The 23,443-nt window shown below is 33.9% G+C and overlaps 1 protein-coding gene across 1 annotated transcript; it reads right to left on the bottom strand.

The window, feature by feature from the left end:
• Window positions 1–745: 745 nt before the first annotated feature.
• Window positions 746–3,855, bottom strand: LOC122402174 (venom acid phosphatase Acph-1-like). The gene is made up of 7 exons (XM_043404770.1): window positions 3,777–3,855; window positions 3,401–3,596; window positions 2,859–3,034; window positions 2,521–2,773; window positions 1,679–1,805; window positions 997–1,199; window positions 746–892 (listed from the first exon to the last, which is right to left on the bottom strand). Exons 2-7 carry the CDS (start codon window positions 3,590–3,592, stop codon window positions 746–748), a joined length of 1,098 nt encoding a protein of 365 aa, XP_043260705.1. The 5' UTR covers window positions 3,593–3,596; window positions 3,777–3,855.
• Window positions 3,856–23,443: the final 19,588 nt, after the last annotated feature.

The raw sequence follows: 23,443 nt of genomic DNA, 5'->3' as shown, positions 1-23,443 counted from the left end.
ATTACATCCAATTACATCTGCGAAAATATAAATTAACACGCAGTAGTAACGTTCATAGATTGTATCTGATATTAAAGAAGCGTAGAAAAGATGTGTATAGATAATTAATACATATCGCGATAAACTTTGGGATCTTAAAATTACATCAGTAACATATTATGACGATATTCAAAGATTTAACAAAGTTATATCCTTTTAAATTGAATATTATACGCGATGGAGTAAAAATTTTAGGAGAATTATTGTGTACTTATACAGGGTATAATGGTTTAAAATAACATATTTGGAATCAAAATCTGTTACCAAAAATATTTATTTCAAGTTCTAAACTTGTTTTTTACACGAAGAGTTGTCACCTCTTCAAATTGACTGTGAATCACGCAGAGACGGGCAAAATTCAATTCGAAAAACTGACAACCAATAAAATCAATGAAAAGTTAGGTTTTTATGTGCTTGCTGTAAAATATTATATTTTATAATTTAAGTTTTAATTGTTATTTAACGAATAACGGAAAAACAATTGTTCATTTTTGATTCGTTTTTTAAAATTCTTCTCTAGATAAGAATTTTGCCCATCTCTGGTATCGCGTTACATCGTCTGAATACTGTTTTTTTTGTTTTTCAAATACTGTTTTGTTTATTTTTTAAATACTGATTTGTAAATGTACGGAAAAGAGATGTTAAATTATTAAAAAACAATGTTACAAGAAAATAATTTAACAAACATTATATAAATAATCTCTTTTCATAAGTCGAGTTTCCCACATAACGATACTACGTCTTTGGGTATCACCGGATCAACGAAGCTTTTGAAAGTGTCAAGTGGACACAAATTTATACCACAGCCAGGTATTTTAAGGGTCCTCATTTTACCGTTGTTTCTGTAATGTACCTGAGAACAGTGAATACAATGAATTAGAAATATTTAAGGAAAACCAAATATTTATATTATAATTGTTTCGATGTGATGGTAAATGGCATTAATAATCTTATTACCTGTACGTAATATTGACTCTTCATTTCGTGTAATTCAAACATGACAGTGCTGCAATACGTAGGAACTTGGTTGTCGTAATTGTTCAATGCAATAACTATGGGCGCGATGTTTATTTCGTGCGCGGCATACATAAACGCTTTACGCTTATCGCTGTTATTCAGATAATTGTCTACATGATCTAACCATTCACGAATCCATATTCCTATCAAACAAAATAATAAAATATTATATAAAATTATTGGTATTATTAAAGACAGTATTGCACTGCCGTGCCACTGTCAAGAAACGTATCCAAAATATTAACAGTATATTTTCAAAATGATTAAACTTTGAAAATAATTTCAAATAATTTCTTTTGACACCTTTTAAGATTTTAATTTCAAATTATTTTCTAAAGTTAATCATTTTTCCTGAATAACGTGATATTAACACATTGTTGACTGGCAATTTTACCCGAAAATTTAACTAAATTGAAATAGATAATGCAAGTACAATAACGAGTTAACTCGTCATCGGTCAACAATGTGTTAAAAATAACATAATCTGCATTAATAATTATTTTAACAGTTATTTGTATGCATAAAACTGCAGTGGAAATAGTGTTAAAAGAATAATACCTCTCGTGAAAAAGTATCACATTAAAAATAATCGTTCGACGTACAATAAAGATTGTAAACTTACCGCCGAGTAGTTGTTTCAGTTCCTGAGTGCCAGATTGAATCGAAAGAGCGTACCCGGCAATTTCATCCAATTTCCCATGTGGAAAAACTTTCTTCGTCCACGCTGGTAATTTTAAACCAATATCTTTCTGCAATGTTACAAATTTTTTAATAATTATAAAAATTTTGTTCAATTGTGTAGAAAAAAGTTGCATGGTTTGAAGGAGAACACTATGTAGTGCATTTGTCTTTTTTATAGGTGAAGGCGTTTCGGAAATTTGAAGATCAACTTTGTTTTTTTAAACGAAATATTATACTTTTTATACCAAAATATGGAAGAATATCAAATTCTGAGTAAAAAAGTGTTGATCTGTATTAGCTCCAAACCTAATAACTAATGAGTAATTTCAGTTTATTTCTTGACAATTTTATTGTTCTGTAGCTGTGATAATGTTGAGTCTACAATTTGATATTACGCGAAGAAAATTTTAAAAAAATAATGTGATTACTCATTAGTAATTAGGTTTAAGGCTAATACAGATCAAAACTTTTTTACTCAGAAGTTGATATTCTTCCATATTTTGGTATAAAAAGTGCAGTATTCTATTTAAAAAAACAAAGTTCACCTATAAAAAAGGCAAATGCACTACATAGTGTGCCCTTTGAAACCATGCAACTTTTTTATATAAAATATCTTTGAGCAACACATATTTTAGAATTTATAGAGGTGCACAAGTTGCATAGACCACTTTGTATAATAAAAAAAAGTGCAAAGCTCGAGCAGAGACGGGAAAAATTTTATCTACACAATAAATGAATCAACGTATAACGATTTTAACATTACTAACAATAAATATTCTTTACCTGTGCGTATAATATCTGACGTAAAGCGAATCCAGCTATTGGTTCTTGGATCAGAGCACCTGCATTTTCCGTTAAGTAATCGAAAGTTTCTTTGTTGTCCAGATTAAACTTCACCACGGAACTGTTTGTTGTATCAACTTCAGCCGTCCATTTTTTTGCATTTGAACAATCCATGCCATTATAAAGATAATCATCGTCCATATGTGGGAGTGCCCATATTGGTATAGGTTGCCATCTTAATGCAGGATTCCATCTGTAACATTTAATAGTTTTGTTTTTAAACGTCAAAGTTTCTTTTTGGTGTCAGGACATCATCAACAATTAAAAATTAGCTTTACCTTTGCCTTTTTACCGGCGGAAACAATCCAGCTGCCACGAGTTCTCCTGTCATTACAACTCTTTCTACTTCGTCAGCACGAAACCAGATAATTTCCTTCGAGTAAATTGGTCCTAAGAGTTTCTCGTACCTTAGTCGTAAGAACTGGCCAAGTTTGTATGCTGTCATTTTACCAGTCTGTGTAAATAAAAAATATTGTACAACTTGTCCGTATTATTACATTCTGATATTCCGAATTATTAAATCAATGCAATGAATGATAAATTAATTATGTTAGAAAATAAGAATCAGGAAACTACTCTGTTTAAAATTGTATTTAACTATTTGTCAGGTGTTGTATATCTTTTGCAAGTACATTTGACCCTCTTTTTACACGATTTTAAAGTTATACGGAATTATATTACTTTTTGTACAGTCTGCATCCTTTAAAACAAGTTTTATATATTTCTGTTAATCAGTGTTTGTATGATTTTTTTCATAAGATTTACGAGAATCATCAGCTGTACCAAAATAGATAATATAATTATATGAAAAGTGATGTACGTTTGTCAGGCCACCGTGTCCTTCTGGTTCATACGTCATATTGCCATAAGGATCGTTAGGGTAGAATGTCTGATCCATCGTAGGCGTCCTGTTTCCATGTCTAAATACTGCTTGTAGAAGTTTGAGCTCAGCAATGCTCGGTTCGAAATATAAGAAACAAGCAACAATCGTCAGAATCCACGTAGCCTTCATATTTCTGAAAATAATTAAAATACAACGGTGAATAGGATAAAGAAAAATTTAAAAATTTTACCACGAGACAAGAATAATTTTCGTGGCTATTACTTTAATGTCTGATATTACTAAAAACTTTTTCTTAAAATTTGTCAAGATTACGAAAAAAAAAATCAAATTTAATAAAGTCGTATATAGTTACCTTCGGTTTATTCGAAATAGCAGGAGAGATAAAATTTTGAAAAAAAAAATGACAGGATCCAGGTGTTGGAACTGCTTACTTTATGCCGTAAGAACTGTTCGAAAATTCTTTCATTCGTCGCTTTAAATAAGTTCTACTCTTCTGCTATCTTGGATTAGTTGAAGGTCACGGTATATGAGCTCAACGATTCGTGTCTTTTACCATACACAACCATATCACTTCATACAATAACAGACAGACCAATACACAAAATAATTTTGAAAAAGCAATAACGGGGAAGATAAAAGAAAGAAGAACAAAAAATAATTGTACTTTGCATGTCACTATTTTTGCGAGAACTATTTATAATAAAATAAACAATATGTTGAAACTTGACAACTCCATTCAAGCTAAACGATAGTTATTTCATATCTAGAATAATTATTTTAAAACTTAACAAATTTTTGTTGAAATAAAGATTCATTTATGCAATTTAAGCTATAGAAAAATGAAAAACAAAATAACAAGCTTTATCTTTTATCTTAAATATATTTTCATTTTTTAATTTTATAATATCAATACATATATTCGTTGAAAAACAATCTCAACGAATGGGAAGTCATTTGTTTCATAATTGTAGATCTAATTGCTTTGTATAAATTTGCACGTTGCAACAAAATAATTGTAAAGCGAACGGTAGTAGATTAAAGAGTAAAATATATACCGATTAAGGAAAATGAGACAGAAAGATTTATAAAAGAACATAGATTGAAAAGATTGATTAATAAACATATTACGTTCTTATTGATATGAGCAAGTTTGTAACAGAGAAAAAATCTATGGTTTTTAATATCATGTTAGGATCAATATTTGGAACAATTTTTAGAACGGTTACTGAAATGTAATTTAAGTCTGTTCTTTATAACAGTTCTTCGTTATTGTTTTAGGAACCTAAACTTATGTTATAACAGTTGTCAATCTCTGATATGGAATGCCAGACACACCATGAGACGCAAAATATTACCCATTTTGCTAAGTTTAGCGGTATGGCGAGCAGTGTCATTTTTGTGTAACATGTTGCGAAATTCTTTTGAGGTAAAGCTTTCAAAGCACGTGGATTTGATAAAGTACACAGATTCTGCGAAACGAGATAACCGACTCGCACGTGATAGCATGTGCGTGGGTGTGAACTGCGACAGCTTCTTTCATCGGTTGATCGAGGAGGGCACAACCCGACATCATGCAAACTGTTCAAGAGAATCGTGTAGCGATTTACGTCGCTGATTGAAAAGAAACTCGTGATCCAAGATAAGCTTTGCAAGTTGCATGTTTTCAGCCCTTATCCGACATTGGTTTGGATATTTTGAAAGATATTTGTTACATGATTTGGAAAAGGAGTAGTCGACAATGAGTGATCGCGTCTTAATTTTCCAATCGAGGATGAACGCTTGTTAAAATTAATTTGTATCGTTTCTGGAAAACGATTTTACCGACGCAAAATAACCAAAGATAGATTAAGCATCCGTATATGATGAATTCGAATGATAATCCTAGGGGATCGTTTTCCATGTTGCCTGACGTAAAGACAAAGAAACGTGATAAGCTTCCATCGACCAACTTTAATGCTGTTTGCGTAGTGAAGACAACGTGAAAGGTGTATGATGAAAATCTCAGACCGTGTACAGTGAATCACAGAAGTATTCATACTCTCTCAACTGTAGATTTCGAACTGTTGATATTTTTAGAACAAATGTTGTCGGATCCTTATCGATTAACATTTTAATATTACACATATTATTTTTAAAAATATTAGTTTAATACAAATACGAATTTAACTATTGAAAACTAACAGTATAAAACTATTCGTATTTATATAGTAAATATTTATTCTTTATATAAATTAAATTGTAGTCTCCATTACGATCCTATTTATGAAAATGAAAGTTAAATTAAAATATTAATTCTAATTTTTTTGATACATTTTTCTTGACTTTTAGATTTTGTATCCGACATTCCTTTACCTGATTTACAATTTTAGCAGATCATTGCTAGAACATTGTAAGGGGTCAGTGTTGACGTTATTCAAATATACGAATAACGGATGAAATTTTTAAATCAAGCTCCTCATTTGATTTTCTTCGCGTCATTGCTTATCCAAGTTAAGCATAATAATCTTATTCACGTCCGAAAATATCACACATTCTCAAAAATCAGACTTTTTATCAGTGTGGGTTTTTACGAAATATAAACGTTTAATGCGATTTGTTTTAACAATAAAAAGATTTCTCCGAGTTATTCGGTCATTAAAATCTCATCTTCTTAAAACTCTTCAACAGATTTCTGACATGCTTCTTTATCAAAGTTGTTTGCAAAAACAGTTGGTACCTTTGAACCTGTTGTTCGGTTCTCTAACATTTTTCCAACAGTTTATTCGATTATATGCTTTCATTACTATCTTACTTATTGAAATTTCAAACTATTCTTCTTCTTTTTCTTCTTTTTACTTTTCACTCCATCGTCGACTTTACTCGAAATATTTCAGAATATTAGTTTAAATATTTTCTTTCTGATAGAAGACTATCACCGCCTTTTCGTGGGTTTCGTTGAGTGGGGGTGTGCACGTTATTCATTTTTAAGAACTACAAATATTTTTTTATATTTAATTTTTCGTCATAAATTGGTAGAGTTATCGAATAATTTATCGAGAAGCAATATTATTAGTTTACTTCAACAATAATTAGTTCCTCCGATTGGATCATATTTCGAAAAAATGTTTGATATTGAAGGCTCATTTTTACCTTTGACTAATTTTCAATTCTAAAATATTATTTTTTAATTAATCTCATTAGCGACATCTTGAAGGGGAAGTTTTGTGAGCATACAAATTATTAAAAAAATTATTAAAATTTACAAATTTTATGTTATATGAAAAACTAATTTTCTTAGAAGAGATAACCATCATTATCCATGGATTTTACGCAGGGTATTTATTCTTGAATTAACCATTTATGTGATTGTTTGGCACGTGAGCGTCAGCTTGGACGAGACTTATTGGAAGCATGAGACCGAGAACTAACACGTGCTTAGACATTTGCTCTGGAATAACGTGCTTCATACGTGATACTCTATATGTGCCAAATCTTGAAAGAACGTGCCACGCACGTTGCCTATGACTTGTCTTTTTTCCAATTCGCAATAAATGTTTTCATCCACCACGGTACTATCGTATCAGATTTTTCAACACATTTGTGCAACGAACTACTTCGGGATCTTTTTGGTGCCATTATATGTATAAATCTTAAAAAAGATACTTGTTTTGGAATGGTCTGTTCAATTATGGGATTTGATTATTATTGTTAACGTTTTGAGAGAAGGGAATCATCGTAATAAATGTGTATACAGCTGGATGACTGTTTAACTAGACTGTCGAATTATTGAAGGGTGAATTTAACCGGAAAGAAATTGAAAAATTGTATTGTATAATCGGTGTTCGAAGACAGAAACGGGGTTTTGCCAAATATCAATATAAGATTTTTGTATTATATCATGAATTTTTATATACTATGTGTTATCTTGTCCCTTACGTTTCATAGGATTTTTCATGGTTTGTACAATGAACTGTCTAGATTTTAAAACGAACGTATAAATTATAAATACGTTATAAATATGTGATAGAACCACAGACGAGGTATACGAGTAGACCTTACATCCAATGTGTTTTTTCGGCTCATTTTTCTGGGGTCTCGAGACCCATTACCATTTTCGTGTTACTCGCAATATTACCAACGGATTTAGAAATGAACACGAGAGGAAGCGAGACAGAAAATGAAATTACAGAAATTTTATTATTTTTTAACGGAGTGAAAGCTGTATGATCCAGAATTGGGCATTAATTGAGTAATTTCATTGGAAATATAAAATCATTAAATATGGCCTTTAGACTGCATCACAGTTTTTGGCAACTATCATTCTTGGTGTACTGCTTCGATGAATTTCTTGGTGCTCTTTATGATTATAAAAAGATAATAGTATTAGAATAAGCATGGATTCTGTATCCAGTGGTAAATATAATCCTAAATTATGTGTATGTATGTCTTATTATGCCGATTATCTGGAATGTCCGATTAACATTTATTCTTTTAATTCCTAGTCTTGAGATAAACTCCTTTAAAATGGAACAAAATATTAAGAAGATTGTGCATCAAATTGTAAGGGGATTCTTGTAAGAAGATTTTAATTTTCGACTTCATGATGGTTTTGATGAGTCATTGGTTATTCGATGGTCAATAATGGTTGGATAATGGTCATAGATAGTCAATTATGAGGTTGACATTAAGGTCATAGATTCAGTAAAGATCAAGGAAATGCCAAGAGGTAGGACCAGTGATACATTCACTATTGTAGGAGTTGTGGTCATTTGAAAACTGGACCATTTTTATGGAGTTTTTTTCACTGTATGAGGTTTAGGAACAACTTTTCGAACTTTCTTAGAATTTTTAAATATTCTTCACTAAAATAGGCGTTGTTTGCATTTTGAAACATTAAAATCCTCCAATCCGTTCAGGAGTTATGATTTTTTATATACAGGGTGTCTCACCCGATTTTGACATCTCGATTTTCTCGCTATTGTTACTCGTAACAAAAAATGTTTCAGCGGAGGCTTGAATGGTATCGAGTGGAGCATATTCTGATGTTATTAGTTTTTTCGTGAGTGGACCCGTAAAGGTTATATAAAGGTCAACTTTGTTTTTTTAAATGGAATGAGGTATTTTTTAATACATCAATCGATTCAGCTGGACAATCGTTATAAAAAAGTACTAACTATGTAACGTCGAAAAATTAGTAGTTCAGTAGATATTTCAATTTAAATAATTCTAAAACACCATTACTGTTGTACTAAGACGTTAACCTTTATTTACAGGAATGGTTCAACGTAATGACCATTTATATCACGGCATTTTTTAAATCGATCAAGTAATGACTGGTTTACGTAAATAAACGCTAACGTCTTAGTACAACAGTAATGGTGTTTTAGAATTATTTAAATTGAAATATCTCCTGAACTACTAATTTTTCGACGTTACACCCCGGGTGAGACACCCCGTATACGCATGCGGGGAAACATTTCTGGCCAGACATTATATTTTCGTTAAAGAATCTTTTTCTCGAAAGTGCGTAGGATTCCAGGAGTATGTGGTTTCAACAAAAAAAAAATTGTAATTGATCCCTGCAATCAAAAATAATTTTTTTTAATTCCGTCGAAACAGTCGGTCATTTTACGGTCGATAACATGGATCTGTCGCTTTTGCCAAAAATTAAATGTTCTTCTCTAAATTACAATTATCGAATAATAACTAATTATGTACATGCAAAATCCATAGTAGTGATTATTATTTGTTAAAATGTGATCGTTAAAAGTTGACCTTAGCTACTGTGTATATCATGTTGCACTGAAAGATCAATATTGCAACTTCCGTGAAGTGATAAATAAAAGTGAACGCTTTTTTTATGAAAATTAAGTTTCATAATTTGCACAAAGAAGTGCAAGCATCAGATACTTTCATCATTATTACGTGATGGTAGTCAGTGACACTACAATTACACAAAGTGAAATTCTCATCATTCCAGAACGTCTTTTTTTTTTTAAGTTTTTGTGTATATTCAATAAAGAACATGTGCACATGCATTACCATTAAAAATAAGTTGCAACTATTTGCACCCAGAGTTTGCACATTATATGTTATGTGCAACTATGTTTCAAAAATAGAATACGTTCATATTAATGCAAGAAAGAATGTGTTAATTAAAAAATATTTTGATACTTTCTTCTTAGTGTACTATCATGTAGTTAAATAAATTTACCGAATATGTGGTAAACCGTATTCGTTTTTCTTTCTGCTTTTAATAATATGCGGAAAGAATTTAAATATAATTTTAATAAGTAGAATCGAAATAATATAAACTAAAAACAGTGATTTTATAATTGGTGAATGCATATCATTTTAGACACGAGATTGTAAATGTATATCTTTCAAATGATTCACTGTGGCAATAACCACTAAGCGATGGACAAGTTCATGTTACTGACAAGGGAACATACTGAAGCATCAATTGCCAAATTTCATTAAATCGACGATCGACACTTCGGTATATTCCCTTGTAAGAATAATTTATTAATTTTGTTAAAGCAATCACGGCCTATACACTCTTAGATCTTACAAAACTTTAGGTAATACAATTTTCTCTTGTTGTGCCTTGCATGGCACTTGCGATAGCCTAATGGTAAACTGACCTAAAGAAATTCGCGGATCAGCAATGTGTACTAAGCGTGGAAGTGCGGCGTTTCCATTTGGGATTTTTTGACCCGCGATACGACTAAGGAAGTCGCGATGTTGTGCCTTTCGTGACACTTGTGATAGCCTAATAGTAAACTGACCTAAAGGAATTCGCGCATCAGCAATGTGTGCTAAACGCGAGTAGGGGAGTAAGGAGACTTCGGATCCATGGTCCTCGGGGGGGAGGGGCCTGCGCGTCAGGGTAGGGGTCGGTAATTAGTAACAAAGGTCGGTAATTAGTATCAATGGTTGGTCTGGACACAGACGAGGTATACGCATATTACAGACGAGGTGCATATACCTCGTCTGTGCGCATATACCTCGTCTGTGTTTTCACCTTATGGACTTTCGCGGCCAAATCTGACTGCTATACCGACCTGAAAATTCGGAGCTGATTTTAGCGGCCTCTTCTCATGGATGGCGGCCAGTTGAGAAACTATTTATTGAATTAGCATTGATGAGCTGACAGGCGTCTGTGACAATACTCTTGAATCTTTGATGAATCAATGAGAATCAAAACTAACCTAGTGAAGAAGTTCTATATTTATGATGATCTATGCAAAGCGGATCGCAGCCAATTTGCTAATATTATTCAGTTTTTAATTAATAATTGCATTACCCAGCTAAGAGTGATACGATTATTAATTAAACGCTAAATAATATTACCCAGGTCTCACCACGTGGAGGTTGCTGCGAATGGAGACGCGCCCTAAACGATTCCCAACCATTCTCCATTAGTAAAGATCTTTTGTGACCAGCGATCGTTGGTCGAAGAAGTAATAAACGAAAGTGCAACCAATGAAGGAAACAACCAACGAAAGAGTTTTTTGAGAAAGAATTTGCCTGTAAATTCTCATCAACAAAACAGAAAAATAGACCAAAATATTGTTTGCCTGATATAATGATTAATATAGAGAACCAAACTCCTGCCTAACTATAAATCTAAATTCACTTACATTCTACCTATCTAATCATCTAACAAAATACATAGAAAATATATTCTTCCTTGTTGATCCTTCGACGAAAATTTCCTGAAACATACTGTTACATTCTACCTAACTATAAATCTAAATTATTAAAACATAAACTAAGCAATCTGAAACAAAATACATGAAATACATTATTTTTTCTTCTATCTTCTATTTATCCCACGATGATTTCCTGAAACACAAACAAAGCAATATCAAACAAAATTGTAACAATTCTTAATTGTTACTTCTATAAACCTAAAACTTCCATAGAAATATGCTCTGTAATAGAAACTTGTTTAATAGATTAGTAAGAGAACAAACAAAAATTTGACATCTGCAAGAAGCGTATGCCCGACACTGAATCTGTAAAACTACAAATACTACAACTACAGGCAAGTGCAGTGACAAAGTAAAAACAGTACATAATATACGAGGTTACTTTGACTCTAAAATGTATTCGACGCGAAATATCTTCTTGCACGTCAATCGCAAACACGCTGCAAACATTAATGAGAACAAAACTGCAAATCTGTCCTTTTTTGAAACCCCGCAACTGATCTTTGACTCGGAACTCGTCCTCTTCATTTAGCAATTATAATAAACGTAGACTCATTAAAATTCGTAAAAATAACAAAGTTATAGCCATTTAGAGGGAAGAGTACCCAACAGTTAATAATCATACCAGAAATTTTAAATGAGTTTTTCTCGAAACCATACTTTCGAAATTGGCTGACATGATATCACAAATTCATATTGATTAATGGATTTAAAATTTATACAGACATGCCTGTATGTTAGAAATTTTGCCTTTGACGGTTCTAGGGAAAGTCCGTTCCTCACAGTGCTCTTACCGGAAAGTCCCACGCCTTCCCCACTCCGTGGCCAGATCCTTCAGGACAAAATCTTTATTTTTTCCAGCAGTACGACGTCAGGTCGTCTGCCTCTTTTAACTACTCTCTCTCTCCATTCATAAACAATCAATGCCTCGACACGCGCTACCTGGAGACCCAACGCGGTCGTCCGCTATCGCGTCACCCGTTTCCAGTAGAGATCTTGATTTCACGTGTATTTAATATATACGTGTACACGTGTAATTAACATATTCGTATCTTAATCCGTGTACTTTTCAATACACGGGTACCCATATATTTCAATACACGTGTATCCGTGTATTTCAATACCCGTGTACCCGTGTATTGAAAAGTACACGGATTAAGATACGCATATATTAACTACACGTGTACACGTGTACACATGTATCTTCAATACACGTTCAAAATCAGAAACTCTAGTTTCCAGGCCTGTTTAGTCTCATTCGCTCTTTAGGCCACATGCACCCCAAAACTCTGTCATAAATGTATCGTAGACTGAGCGTCCTTCAGTGGCCCTTACCTTTGACTCTCTTGGAAAATACATTGTCGCTAGCGTTTCTGGAAAACAAAAGCCGATCCCCTATTTCGGGGGAATGTCCACGCGTCGCGTCCAACCATTGTTGCCGTGGCGAAATCGACTGTTTTGCCTTCGCCTTCGAAAAAGATTAAGCAAAAGAGTTTCCTTCATTGAAAGAAGAAAAATTTTCCAGTCTTTCATTTTCAGTAGGGGCGGTCTCAACTTCCATTCATTTCGTATGATTGATTTTTATGAGTCAGCGTTTTTTTAAATTGCTAAACAAAGAGGACAAATAGGGCAGTATTTTAAAATTTTTTCAGATTTAAAAATTTAAAATAATATTGAAATTCATTTGGTTGTTCAGACCCAATTGTATTAATAGTATAGATATATGAACGCACGTCCATTAGCATAGTAAAAAAATGTCTTTTTTTTAATAGTTAAAATATGATCAGGGGGTCCTAAAACGTCTATTTCCGGTAAAAAAATTTTTGAAATTTTTGTTTCATTATGGTTTTTGCTTATACATATACGCCTACATAGGTCAGAAAGTCAAAAATGCCTGGGCAGTCGAAAATCTCGGCTCGAGATTATGCGAGAACGAATTTCAGCTGTGTTGAGAGCAAGAAGGATAGACTCACATTCGCCGCCTTTCTCGAATCCACGAAGCTATACGAAACGCCAGAACTCATATACAAGGTGGTTGGCATTAGTGTGTGTAAGTGGAGGGGCAGTTCCCTTTGGGCACAGGTCTGCCGTCTGATAATACTGCACTCTGCACTGTCTTTTTCAATCCCTCCCATAGTCAACTCACATGTATTTACGCACGCACTAGAGCTGGCTGCCCATCAATACTAATTCAGTGCCTAGTTTTTCAACTGACCGCCATCCATGAGAAGAGGCCGCTAAAATCACCTCCGAATTTTCAGGTCGGTATGGCAGTCAGATTCGGCTGCGAAAGTCCATAAGGTGAAAGGTCTATTCATATATCTCGTCTGTGGTTGAAATGTTGGGTCGTTGGGACGTTGGGGGTTGCGGAGATTAATTACAATCATATTTGGTGAATAGATATACCCCTGAATTCCTACGCACTTTCGGGAAAAGAATTCCTTACCAAAAATATAATGAGTGGCCAGAAATGTTTCCTCGAAACGCATATGTTTGAAAAATCATAACTTCTGGAAGGATTGAAGGATTTTAATGATTCCAAATTCAAACAATGCGTATTAATGGAGCTCTAGAGCTCTAGAAAAGTGGGGCGAAAAAATACATTGGATGTAAAGTCTACTCGTATACCTGGTCTGTGACGGAATTTAAACGTTAATAACTTTTTAACGAAGTCTAAATCAACAAATTGGTATTCTTGATTTTCGCCTTATTTTGGTCTCTAGCATCTCCCATTAAAATTTTTCCCAGAGGCGGCCGAACCCCTCTAGTGGTCAGTACAAGAGATGACGCCACACCCTGAATCAAGCTACCAAGAGAAGGCGACTAGATCTTTCGGACCGGCTATACGCCCGATCACATGTTTCATTCAATGAAATAGCGATGATCAAAGCAAGGAACGAGAGAACGGGAGAATGAGAAGCTACTTGTTCAATAATTGCTTGATAAAGCGCGGAGATATAGGCAATAAAGAAATCTTCGACATTAATTTTAAAATTCGCGACGAAACTTAAGTCTGTGGACTTAGAATTAAAAGTCCTTCGACGGATGAATTCCTCGGCGAATAAATTGGCGGATGCGACGTTTTCGTTCGATGTCCTTGCAATTAATCCAAATTTATGCTGAAATCAAAATTGATATTTATATTAGTAACATATGAAATGAATAAACACAATGCAATCCATCTGTGATTCGACTACTAAGTATGTAGAGAAATAATTTATTGCGTGATGTATCAGAGAGTGTAGTGGACTGGATGAGAATCTATAAGATGGACAAGCTATGAAATTCAGAAATATTCATACACAGAATATAATTGTATGTAAGGTAGCACAAAAATTGTCAAAAGAATAGAAGAATAAAAATAGCCCACTAATTAATAGAATATCATATTATATGTGAATCCTCTTCAGTCGAGGCATTGTCTACCTAAAGGGGAAGGGAACATTCATAATACGAAACACATTTGTGTAAATTAAACAAAATCAATTTTTCGTCAAATCGAACTCAAAAATAGACGAGTAAATTTCATCCATCTTTCTAAAACTTGGTAATTTAGGATTTTTGAGGTTGCTGATATCGAATCTGCAATCAAAAATTTCAAATTCAAAATGGCGATATCAATACGCGGTACACACATCAGTGGTTTGCAAAGCAATTTATATTTTTTATTTTTATGGTCAAAGATTTTTATGGTCTCTTTTTTTAACATAAACTAAGTCTCTACAACAGATTTCGATTAAATATATTTGTAATAACATTTTGATCAGTAGCTAAGACACGAGATACGGAAAAATATAGCTGAAAATTATAAATTATTACCTATACATATGTATAACTCCTCTAATTGTAAGATGACGGAATAGTGGGGAGAGCAGCGTCAGCCATCTTAACCATCTGTTCGATGTCGAATGGATGAAAAATTAATATTTTCGCAAACTGATAGGTCTTTAACTATTCATATGTTACATGTTGTTAAAAACTGTTCAAATTATTGCGTTGTAATGATAAACAATGCCAAGTTTTATTTATAATTGTTAACCTCACGTGTTTAATTTTGTTCTCTGATATGAATAAATCAAGATAGTGGCGATTTAATAAATATCACTCCGAATTCGTTTATTATGTAATGTCATGTAAACAATTAATAATAATACATATTAGTTTACTAGCAAAGTTCTTAAATACATGTGGAAATGTATGTTACTATTATTTATGTAAAACTAAGAGGAACTAAGAAAATTTCGCAGATATGAAAACATAGATGACAGTAATGTTCAATTGAATAATTAAATCTAAAAATTGAGAAGTGATTTTAACGATCAAACTATTCACTAAATTAGTGTAATGGGCAAACAGACTGTGGTTGTGTGTAAATACATATATGTGAGTTGCAAAGTACGAATTATTCGCGTTTTCTTAACTAGTTCAAGTTGCAAATAATTTGTATTAATTGTATAGTTCAATTTAGAGATGAGAACTTTTCGCGTTTGCTTTTCTATGGTAGAGTTGCATGTAAACGTTAATCCCAATTAACGTATTAATTTGCAGTAGCTTTGCGAAGTACGAATACTAATCGTGTTAGAAGTTGCAAATATTATAATCGCTATTGTTTTTTTACGTTTGCGATTCAGGGTAATATTCAAGCATCACGAAGCAGCTGAATTAGTTGCATCAGCTGTAATTCTCCGCAGCCTGAAATGACGGTTTCTAATTATTAATCGCAACTTATGTACCTTTTTCAATCGCATTAGTTAATCGATTGATTACTCCAATGAAATTAATCGCTTGATACCCGACTCTGTACCGTACAGATTTCATTCCATTAAAAAAACAAAAGAATTCCTCTAAATTCATTTCCTACCATTATAAGCGCTATTATCACAGACGAGATATATCTCGTCTGTGATATGAATATGTAGACGTTTCACCTTATGGACTTTCGCGGCCGAATCTGACTGTCATACCGACCTGAAAATTCGTAGCTGATTTTAGCGGCCTCTTCTCATGGATGGCGGTTAGTTGAGAAACTAGGCACTGAATTAGTATTGATGGACAGCCAGCTGAGTGTGTACGTAAATACATGTGAGTTGATTATGGGAGGGATTGGAAAAGACAGTGGAGTATTATCAGACGGCAGACCCGTGCCGAAAGGGAACTGCCCCACCACTCACACACACTAATGCCAACCACCTTGTATATGAGTTCTGGCGTTTCGTATAGCTTCGTAGATTCGAGAAAGGCGGCGAATGTCAGTCTATCCTTCTTGCTCTCAACACAGCTGAAATTCGATCTCGCATATTCTCGAGCCGAGATTCTCGACTGCCTAGGCATTTTTGACTTTCCGACCTGTGTAGTCATATACAATGTATAAGCAATATACCATAATGAAGAAAAAATTACAAAAATTTGTTTTTACGGAAATACACGTTTTAAAAAGATAATATTTTATGAACATATTTTAACCCTTTGCACTCGGTTGTCCCCTCTGAGGGGACATGAAAGTTTATTAGTGATTAAGGAGAATGAACTGATTTCACCGCAATTTTTTAAGAAACACATGTTTTCCTGTACTTTCCTATTAAAATGGGAAATATTCTATTAAAATGAGAAATATATCAGCCGTTTTTACGTTGGAAGTGGAAGGATTGTCGAGGATGGTCAGACGCGTATGGTCGGATTCAAACACGTGGACAATAAACGTAACTATATAAACTATATTATTTAATGTTTACTAAAATTATTTAACATAAAGAACATAAAACGTAAACGTAAAAAACTATAAACGTAAAATCGAAACTTCATTCAAAGTCGAACCATTCCTATTGCTATCTTCGTTATAAATAAATTAACGTTCTTTGTCGGACAATAGAATGAATAATAAGCTACATATTCCAAATGTAGGCCAAAGAAACCGGGACTGCATTATTTGTTCCGACAGGAAAACACCAGGAGAAAGACGTCAAACAACATTTTATTGTGAAACATGTATAAATCAACCTGCTATGTATATTGGGAATTGTTTCAGAATTTACCATACCATAGAAAATTATGAGAAATAAATTTTTATTTTGTATTGTAAATATGTGTTCTTCAATGTCCATAAATACATATAAACCAAATTTCAACACAATGCCTTACTTGGTTCCAAAGTTGTACCATATAATATCACGACTCAAGGGTTTTCGTTTTCGCGAGAAAGTAGCGTCGAGTTGTTGATAGCTAACGTCCGAAAAGGTGCCGAGTGCAAAGGGTTAACTATTAAAAGACATTTTTTTATAACAGCTGTGCTTAAAAACTCGATTTGTGTAGCCGGCCGCCTAACGGCGGCCACGCATTCATTTTCTATTTCAATTTTCTTTATTGATATTATCAGAAGTGGGAAAGATTTCAGCCATTATTTCGACAAATTTAATTATTAGATCATTAGCATGATACTGTCGACGGAAGAAGAATTCACTTAAATAGCCTACATAATGTATTTGGCGAGTTCCATACTTCAGAATATTCGAACCTTTGACAACAATGCAGAACTAGATTTAGCTCGACACATTATACATTATTTGTCGTCGGTTGTCATGCCGACTAATACAAACAAGAGAAAAAAGCAACGATCGTGGACTGATGCAACACATAGCCACAGATATGTACATATAGACAGAATTCATTGTAGTAGTAGCGATATTTTTGAAGAAAAATCTCGGAAACTAAGGCCGAGCGGCGGTTATATGTATAGGAAAAAGTTGCTCAAAATGTTGATTTCTACAACATATTCAAAAATCATCGAAATCGGTGAGACCCGGCCTTTTCTAAATAATTACCTCATTTTCTTTCAATAATTCTCCATTGCAAAAATTCTACAGTATTCTTACATTTTTTTATATTTTAAAATTTTCCCATGTTATTAGAAAGTAGATATACAACGAAAGTTATACAATTTATAGTTCCTAGCATGTATAACATGTATATGTATATGTATAACGCATGGTCGCTTCGTATGGAAAGTCAATGAATCTTCAAAAAGCGCCCAGGTCCGATTTCGAGAAATGTAAGGTCTGTCAGTCACGATGGCTTTTGTCGTTTACTGACGATTCGAACGGTTGGCGATGCCAGGCTTGCTTTCGAAAAATGTAAACGACGTCAGCGAAATGGTAACACGAAAATGGTAATGGGGTCCCGGGACCCCAGAAACTCCGGCCGAAAAATTACATTACGTGAAACGTCTATTCATATATCTCGTCTGTGTTCATATATCTCGTCTGTGCTATTATCACAGACGAGATATATGAATAGACGTTTCACGTAATGTAATTTTTCGGCCGGAGTTTCTGGGGTCCCGGGACCCCATTACCATTTTCGTGTCACTCGCAACGTTATCAACAAATTCAGAAATTAACACAAGAGGAAGTGAGACAGAAAATAAAATTACATAAATTTTATTATTTTTTAACGGAATTAAAGCTGTAGGGTCCATCATTGGACATTAATCGATTAATTTCATTGGAGAAATCAATCGATTAAGAGTATTTAAAAATTTCAAGATTATTAAAATTCATAAGGATGTATTTCATTGATACGTACACCGCAAATCCTCTATTTTTTATTTTAAATTGTAATACATCATTTATTAAAAAAATAACTCGGCAGAAACGTATTTGCGACTCGAAATCAGTTTAATCAGACTGTGCATCGGGGCCCCGGAAACTCCTCATTCCTCGCTTTCGCACACTATGCTCAATTGCGTGTACGTGAGCTCGTTGAGTTTCGGAAGAGCCGAGAAGAACAGGCTGATACTCGCTTTCCTTCTCGCTCTTGCATCGCTGACGTCGTTTACATTTCTCGAAAGCAAGCCTGGCATCGCCAACCGTTCGAATCGTCAGTAAACGACAAAAGCCATCGTGACCGACAGACCTTACATTTCTCGAAATCGGACCTGGGCGCTTTTTGAAGATTCATTGACTTTCCATACGAAGCGACCATGCGTTATATACATATGTATACATGTTATACATGCTAGGAACTATAAATTGTATAACTTTCGTTGTATATCTACTTTCTAATAACATGGGAAAATTTTTAAATATAAAAAAATGTAAGAATACTGTAGAATTTTTGCAATGGAGAATTATTGAAAGAAAATGAGGTAATTATTTAGAAAAGGCCGGGTCTCACCGATTTCGATGATTTTTGAATATGTTGTAGAAATCAACATTTTGAGCAACTTTTTCCTATACATACAGGGTGTTCGGCCACCTCTAGCAAAAATTTTAATGAGCGATAGTAGAGGCCAAAATAAGACGAAAATCAAGAATACTAATTTGTTGGTGGAAGCTTCGTTAAAAAGTTATTAACGTTTAAAGTGCCGCTCTTACTGAATTTTTTTCTCGAAAATGCGCAAGATTTCGGGGGTATGTCTATTCACCAAAAATGACTATAATTGAACCCTACAACCGAAAATAATTTTTCCACAACGATTTGCAATTTTTTAATTTTCTCGAATAATTTCACACCTTCTCTATTTTTTTTCTCGAAAGTGGGCAGGATTTCGTGGGTATTTCTAATGACAAAAACTGATTGTAATTGACCCCCGCAACCGAAAATAATTTTTCCACAACGATTTGCAATTTTTTTTCTCCGTTGAAAAATTTAGGCACCTAATTGGATTTTCAGTAAGGAATTTTTTTCTCGAAAGTGCGTACGATTTCGGAGGTATATGTAATGATAAAAAATGATTGTAATTGATCCCCGCAACCGAAAATAATTTTTTTAAAACGATTTGAAAAATTTTTTTTCGCCGAAAAATTTCAGCACCTACTCGATTTTTTTTCTCGAAAGTAGATAGGATTTCGGAGGTATGTGTACTCACCAAAAATGATTGTAGTTGACCCCCGCAACCGAAAATAATTTTTCCAGAACGATTTGAAATTTTTGAATTTAATTGTTAATAACTTTTAACGAAGCTTCCATCAACAAATTAGTATTCTTGATTTTCGTCTTATTTTGGCCTCTACTATCGTTCATTAAAATTTTTGCTAGAGGTGGCCGAACACCCTGTATAACCGCCGCTCGGCCTTAGTTTCCGAGATTTTTCTTCAAAAATATCGCTACTACTACAATGAATTCTGTCTATATGTACATATCTGTGGCTCTGTATTGCATCAGTCCACGATCGTTGCTTTTTTCTCTTGTTTGTATTAGCCGGCATGACAACCGACGACAAATAATGTATAATGTGTCGATTATAATTATAATTTTATTACTTTACATTTTTTAAATTTCTTACAAATAACGTGTATCAAACCTTGAAATGAGAACACAAAACTTAATGTAAAATTACATTGAAATTCATTTGGTTGTTTAGACTCAATCGTATTAATAGTATAAATATATGAACGCACGTCCATAAGCGTAGTAAAAAAATGTCTTTTTTAATAGTTAACCCTTTGCACTCGGCACCTTTTCGGACGTTAGCTATCAGCAACTCGACGCTACTTTCTCGCGAAAACGAAAACCCTTGAGTCGTGATATTATATGGTACAACTTTGGAACCAAGTAAGGCATTGTGTTGAAATTTGGTTTATATGTATTTATGGACATTGAAGAACACATATTTACAATACAAAATAAAAATTTATTTCTCATAATTTTCTATGGTATGGTAAATTCTGAAACAATTCCCAATATACATAGCAGGTTGATTTATACATGTTTCACAATAAAATGTTGTTTGACGTCTTTCTCCTGGTGTTTTCCTGTCGGAACAAATAATGCAGTCCCGGTTTCTTTGGCCTACATTTGGAATATGTAGCTTATTATTCATTCTATTGTCCGACAAAGAACGTTAATTTATTTAGATTATAACGAAGATAGCAATAGGAATGGTTCGACTTTGAATGAAGTTTCGATTTTACGTTTATAGTTTTTTACGTTTACGTTTTATGTTCTTTATGTTAAATAATTTTAGTAAACATTAAATAATATAGTTTATATAGTTACGTTTATTGTCCACGTGTTTGAATCCGACCATACGCGTCTGACCATCCTCGACAATCCTTCCACTTCCAACGTAAAAACGGCTGATATATTTCTCATTTTAATAGAATATTTCCCATTTTAATAGGAAAGTACAGGAAAACATGTGTTTCTTAAAAAATTGCGGTGAAATCAGTTCATTCTCCTTAATCACTAATAAACTTTCATGTCCCCTCAGAGGGGACAACCGAGTGCAAAGGGTTAAAATATGTTCATAAAATATTATCTTTTTAAAACGTGTATTTCCGTAAAAACAAATTTTTGTAATTTTTTCTTCATTATGGTATATTGCTTATACATTGTATATGACTACACAGGTCGGAAAGTCAAAAATGCCTAGGCAGTCGAGAATCTCGGCTCGAGAATATGCGAGATCGAATTTCAGCTGTGTTGAGAGCAAGAAGGATAGACTGACATTCGCCGCCTTTCTCGAATCTACGAAGCTATACGAAACGCCAGAACTCATATACAAGGTGGTTGGCATTAGTGTGCGTGAGTGGTGGGGCAGTTCCCTTTCGGCACGGGTCTGCCGTCTGATAATACTCCACTGTCTTTTCCAATCCCTCCCATAATCAACTCACATGTATTTACGTACACACTCAGCTGGCTGTCCATCAATACTAATTCAGTGCCTAGTTTCTCAACTAACCGCCATCCATGAGAAGAGGCCGCTAAAATCAGCTCCGAATTTTCAGGTCGGTATGGCAGTCAGATTCGGCCGCGAAAGTCCATAAGGTGAAACCACAGACGAGATATATGAATAGACGTTTCACCTTATGGACTTTCGCGGCCGAATCTGACTGCCATACCGACCTGAAAATTCGGAGCTGATTTTAGCGGCCTCTTCTCATGGATGGCGGTTAGTTGAGAAACTAGGCACTGAATTAGTATTGATGGACAGCCAGCTGAGTGTGTACGTAAATACATGTGAGTTGATTATGGGAGGGATTGGAAAAGACAGTGGAGTATTATCAGACGGCAGACCCGTGCCGAAAGGGAACTGCCCCACCACTCACGCACACTAATGCCAACCACCTTGTATATGAGTTCTGGCGTTTCGTATAGCTTCGTAGATTCGAGAAAGGCGGCGAATGTCAGTCTATCCTTCTTGCTCTCAACACAGCTGAAATTCGATCTCGCATATTCTCGAGCCGAGATTCTCGACTGCCTAGGCATTTTTGACTTTCCGACCTGTGTAGGCATATACAATGTATAAGCAATATACCATAATGAAGAAAAAATTACAAAAATTTGTTTTTACGGAAATACACGTTTTAAAACGATAATATTTTATGAACATATTTTAACCCTTTGCACTCGGTTGTCCCCTCTGAGGGGACATGAAAGTTTATTAGTGATTAAGGAGAATGAACTGATTTCACCGCAATTTTTTAAGAAACACATGTTTTCCTGTACTTTCCTATTAAAATGGGAAATATTCTATTAAAATGAGAAATATATCAGCCGTTTTTACGTTGGAAGTGGAAGGATTGTCGAGGATGGTCAGACGCGTATGGTCGGATTCAAACACGTGGACAATAAACGTAACTATATAAACTATATTATTTAATGTTTACTAAAATTATTTAACATAAAGAACATAAAACGTAAACGTAAAAAACTATAAACGTAAAATCGAAACTTCATTCAAAGTCGAACCATTCCTATTGCTATCTTCGTTATAAATAAATTAACGTTCTTTGTTGGACAATAGAATGAATAATAAGCTACATATTCCAAATGTAGGCCAAAGAAACCGGGACTGCATTATATGTTCCGACAGGAAAACACCAGGAGAAAGACGTCAAACAACATTTTATTGTGAAACATGTATAAATCAACCTGCTATGTATATTGGGAATTGTTTCAGAATTTACCATACCATAGAAAATTATGAGAAATAAATTTTTATTTTGTATTGTAAATATGTGTTCTTCAATGTCCATAAATACATATAAACCAAATTTCAACACAATGCCTTACTTGGTTCCAAAGTTGTACCATATAATATCACAAATATCGCTGTTACTACAATGAATTCTATCTACACTTACGTGCCTGTTATATATATACGACTCGCCGATTGTTGACAAAAAATCTGCAGTATGTATACGACTCGCCGATTGTTTATTGTTTCTATAGATACATCGAGGCGGCCGGCAATGAATGCGTATAACAGCTGTGCTTAAAAACTCGATTTGTGTAGCCGGCCGCCAAACGGCGGCCACGCATTCATTTTCTATTTCAATTTTCTTTATTGATATTATCAGAAGTGGGAAAGATTTCAGCCATTATT

The sequence above is a fragment of the Colletes gigas genome, unplaced genomic scaffold, assembly GCF_013123115.1.
Source record: "Colletes gigas isolate AHSC1104 unplaced genomic scaffold, ASM1312311v1 Colletes_gigas_Sc00033, whole genome shotgun sequence".
NCBI classification, from domain to species: domain Eukaryota; kingdom Metazoa; phylum Arthropoda; class Insecta; order Hymenoptera; family Colletidae; genus Colletes; species Colletes gigas.
This window is presented reverse-complemented; position numbering and strand designations above follow the sequence as displayed.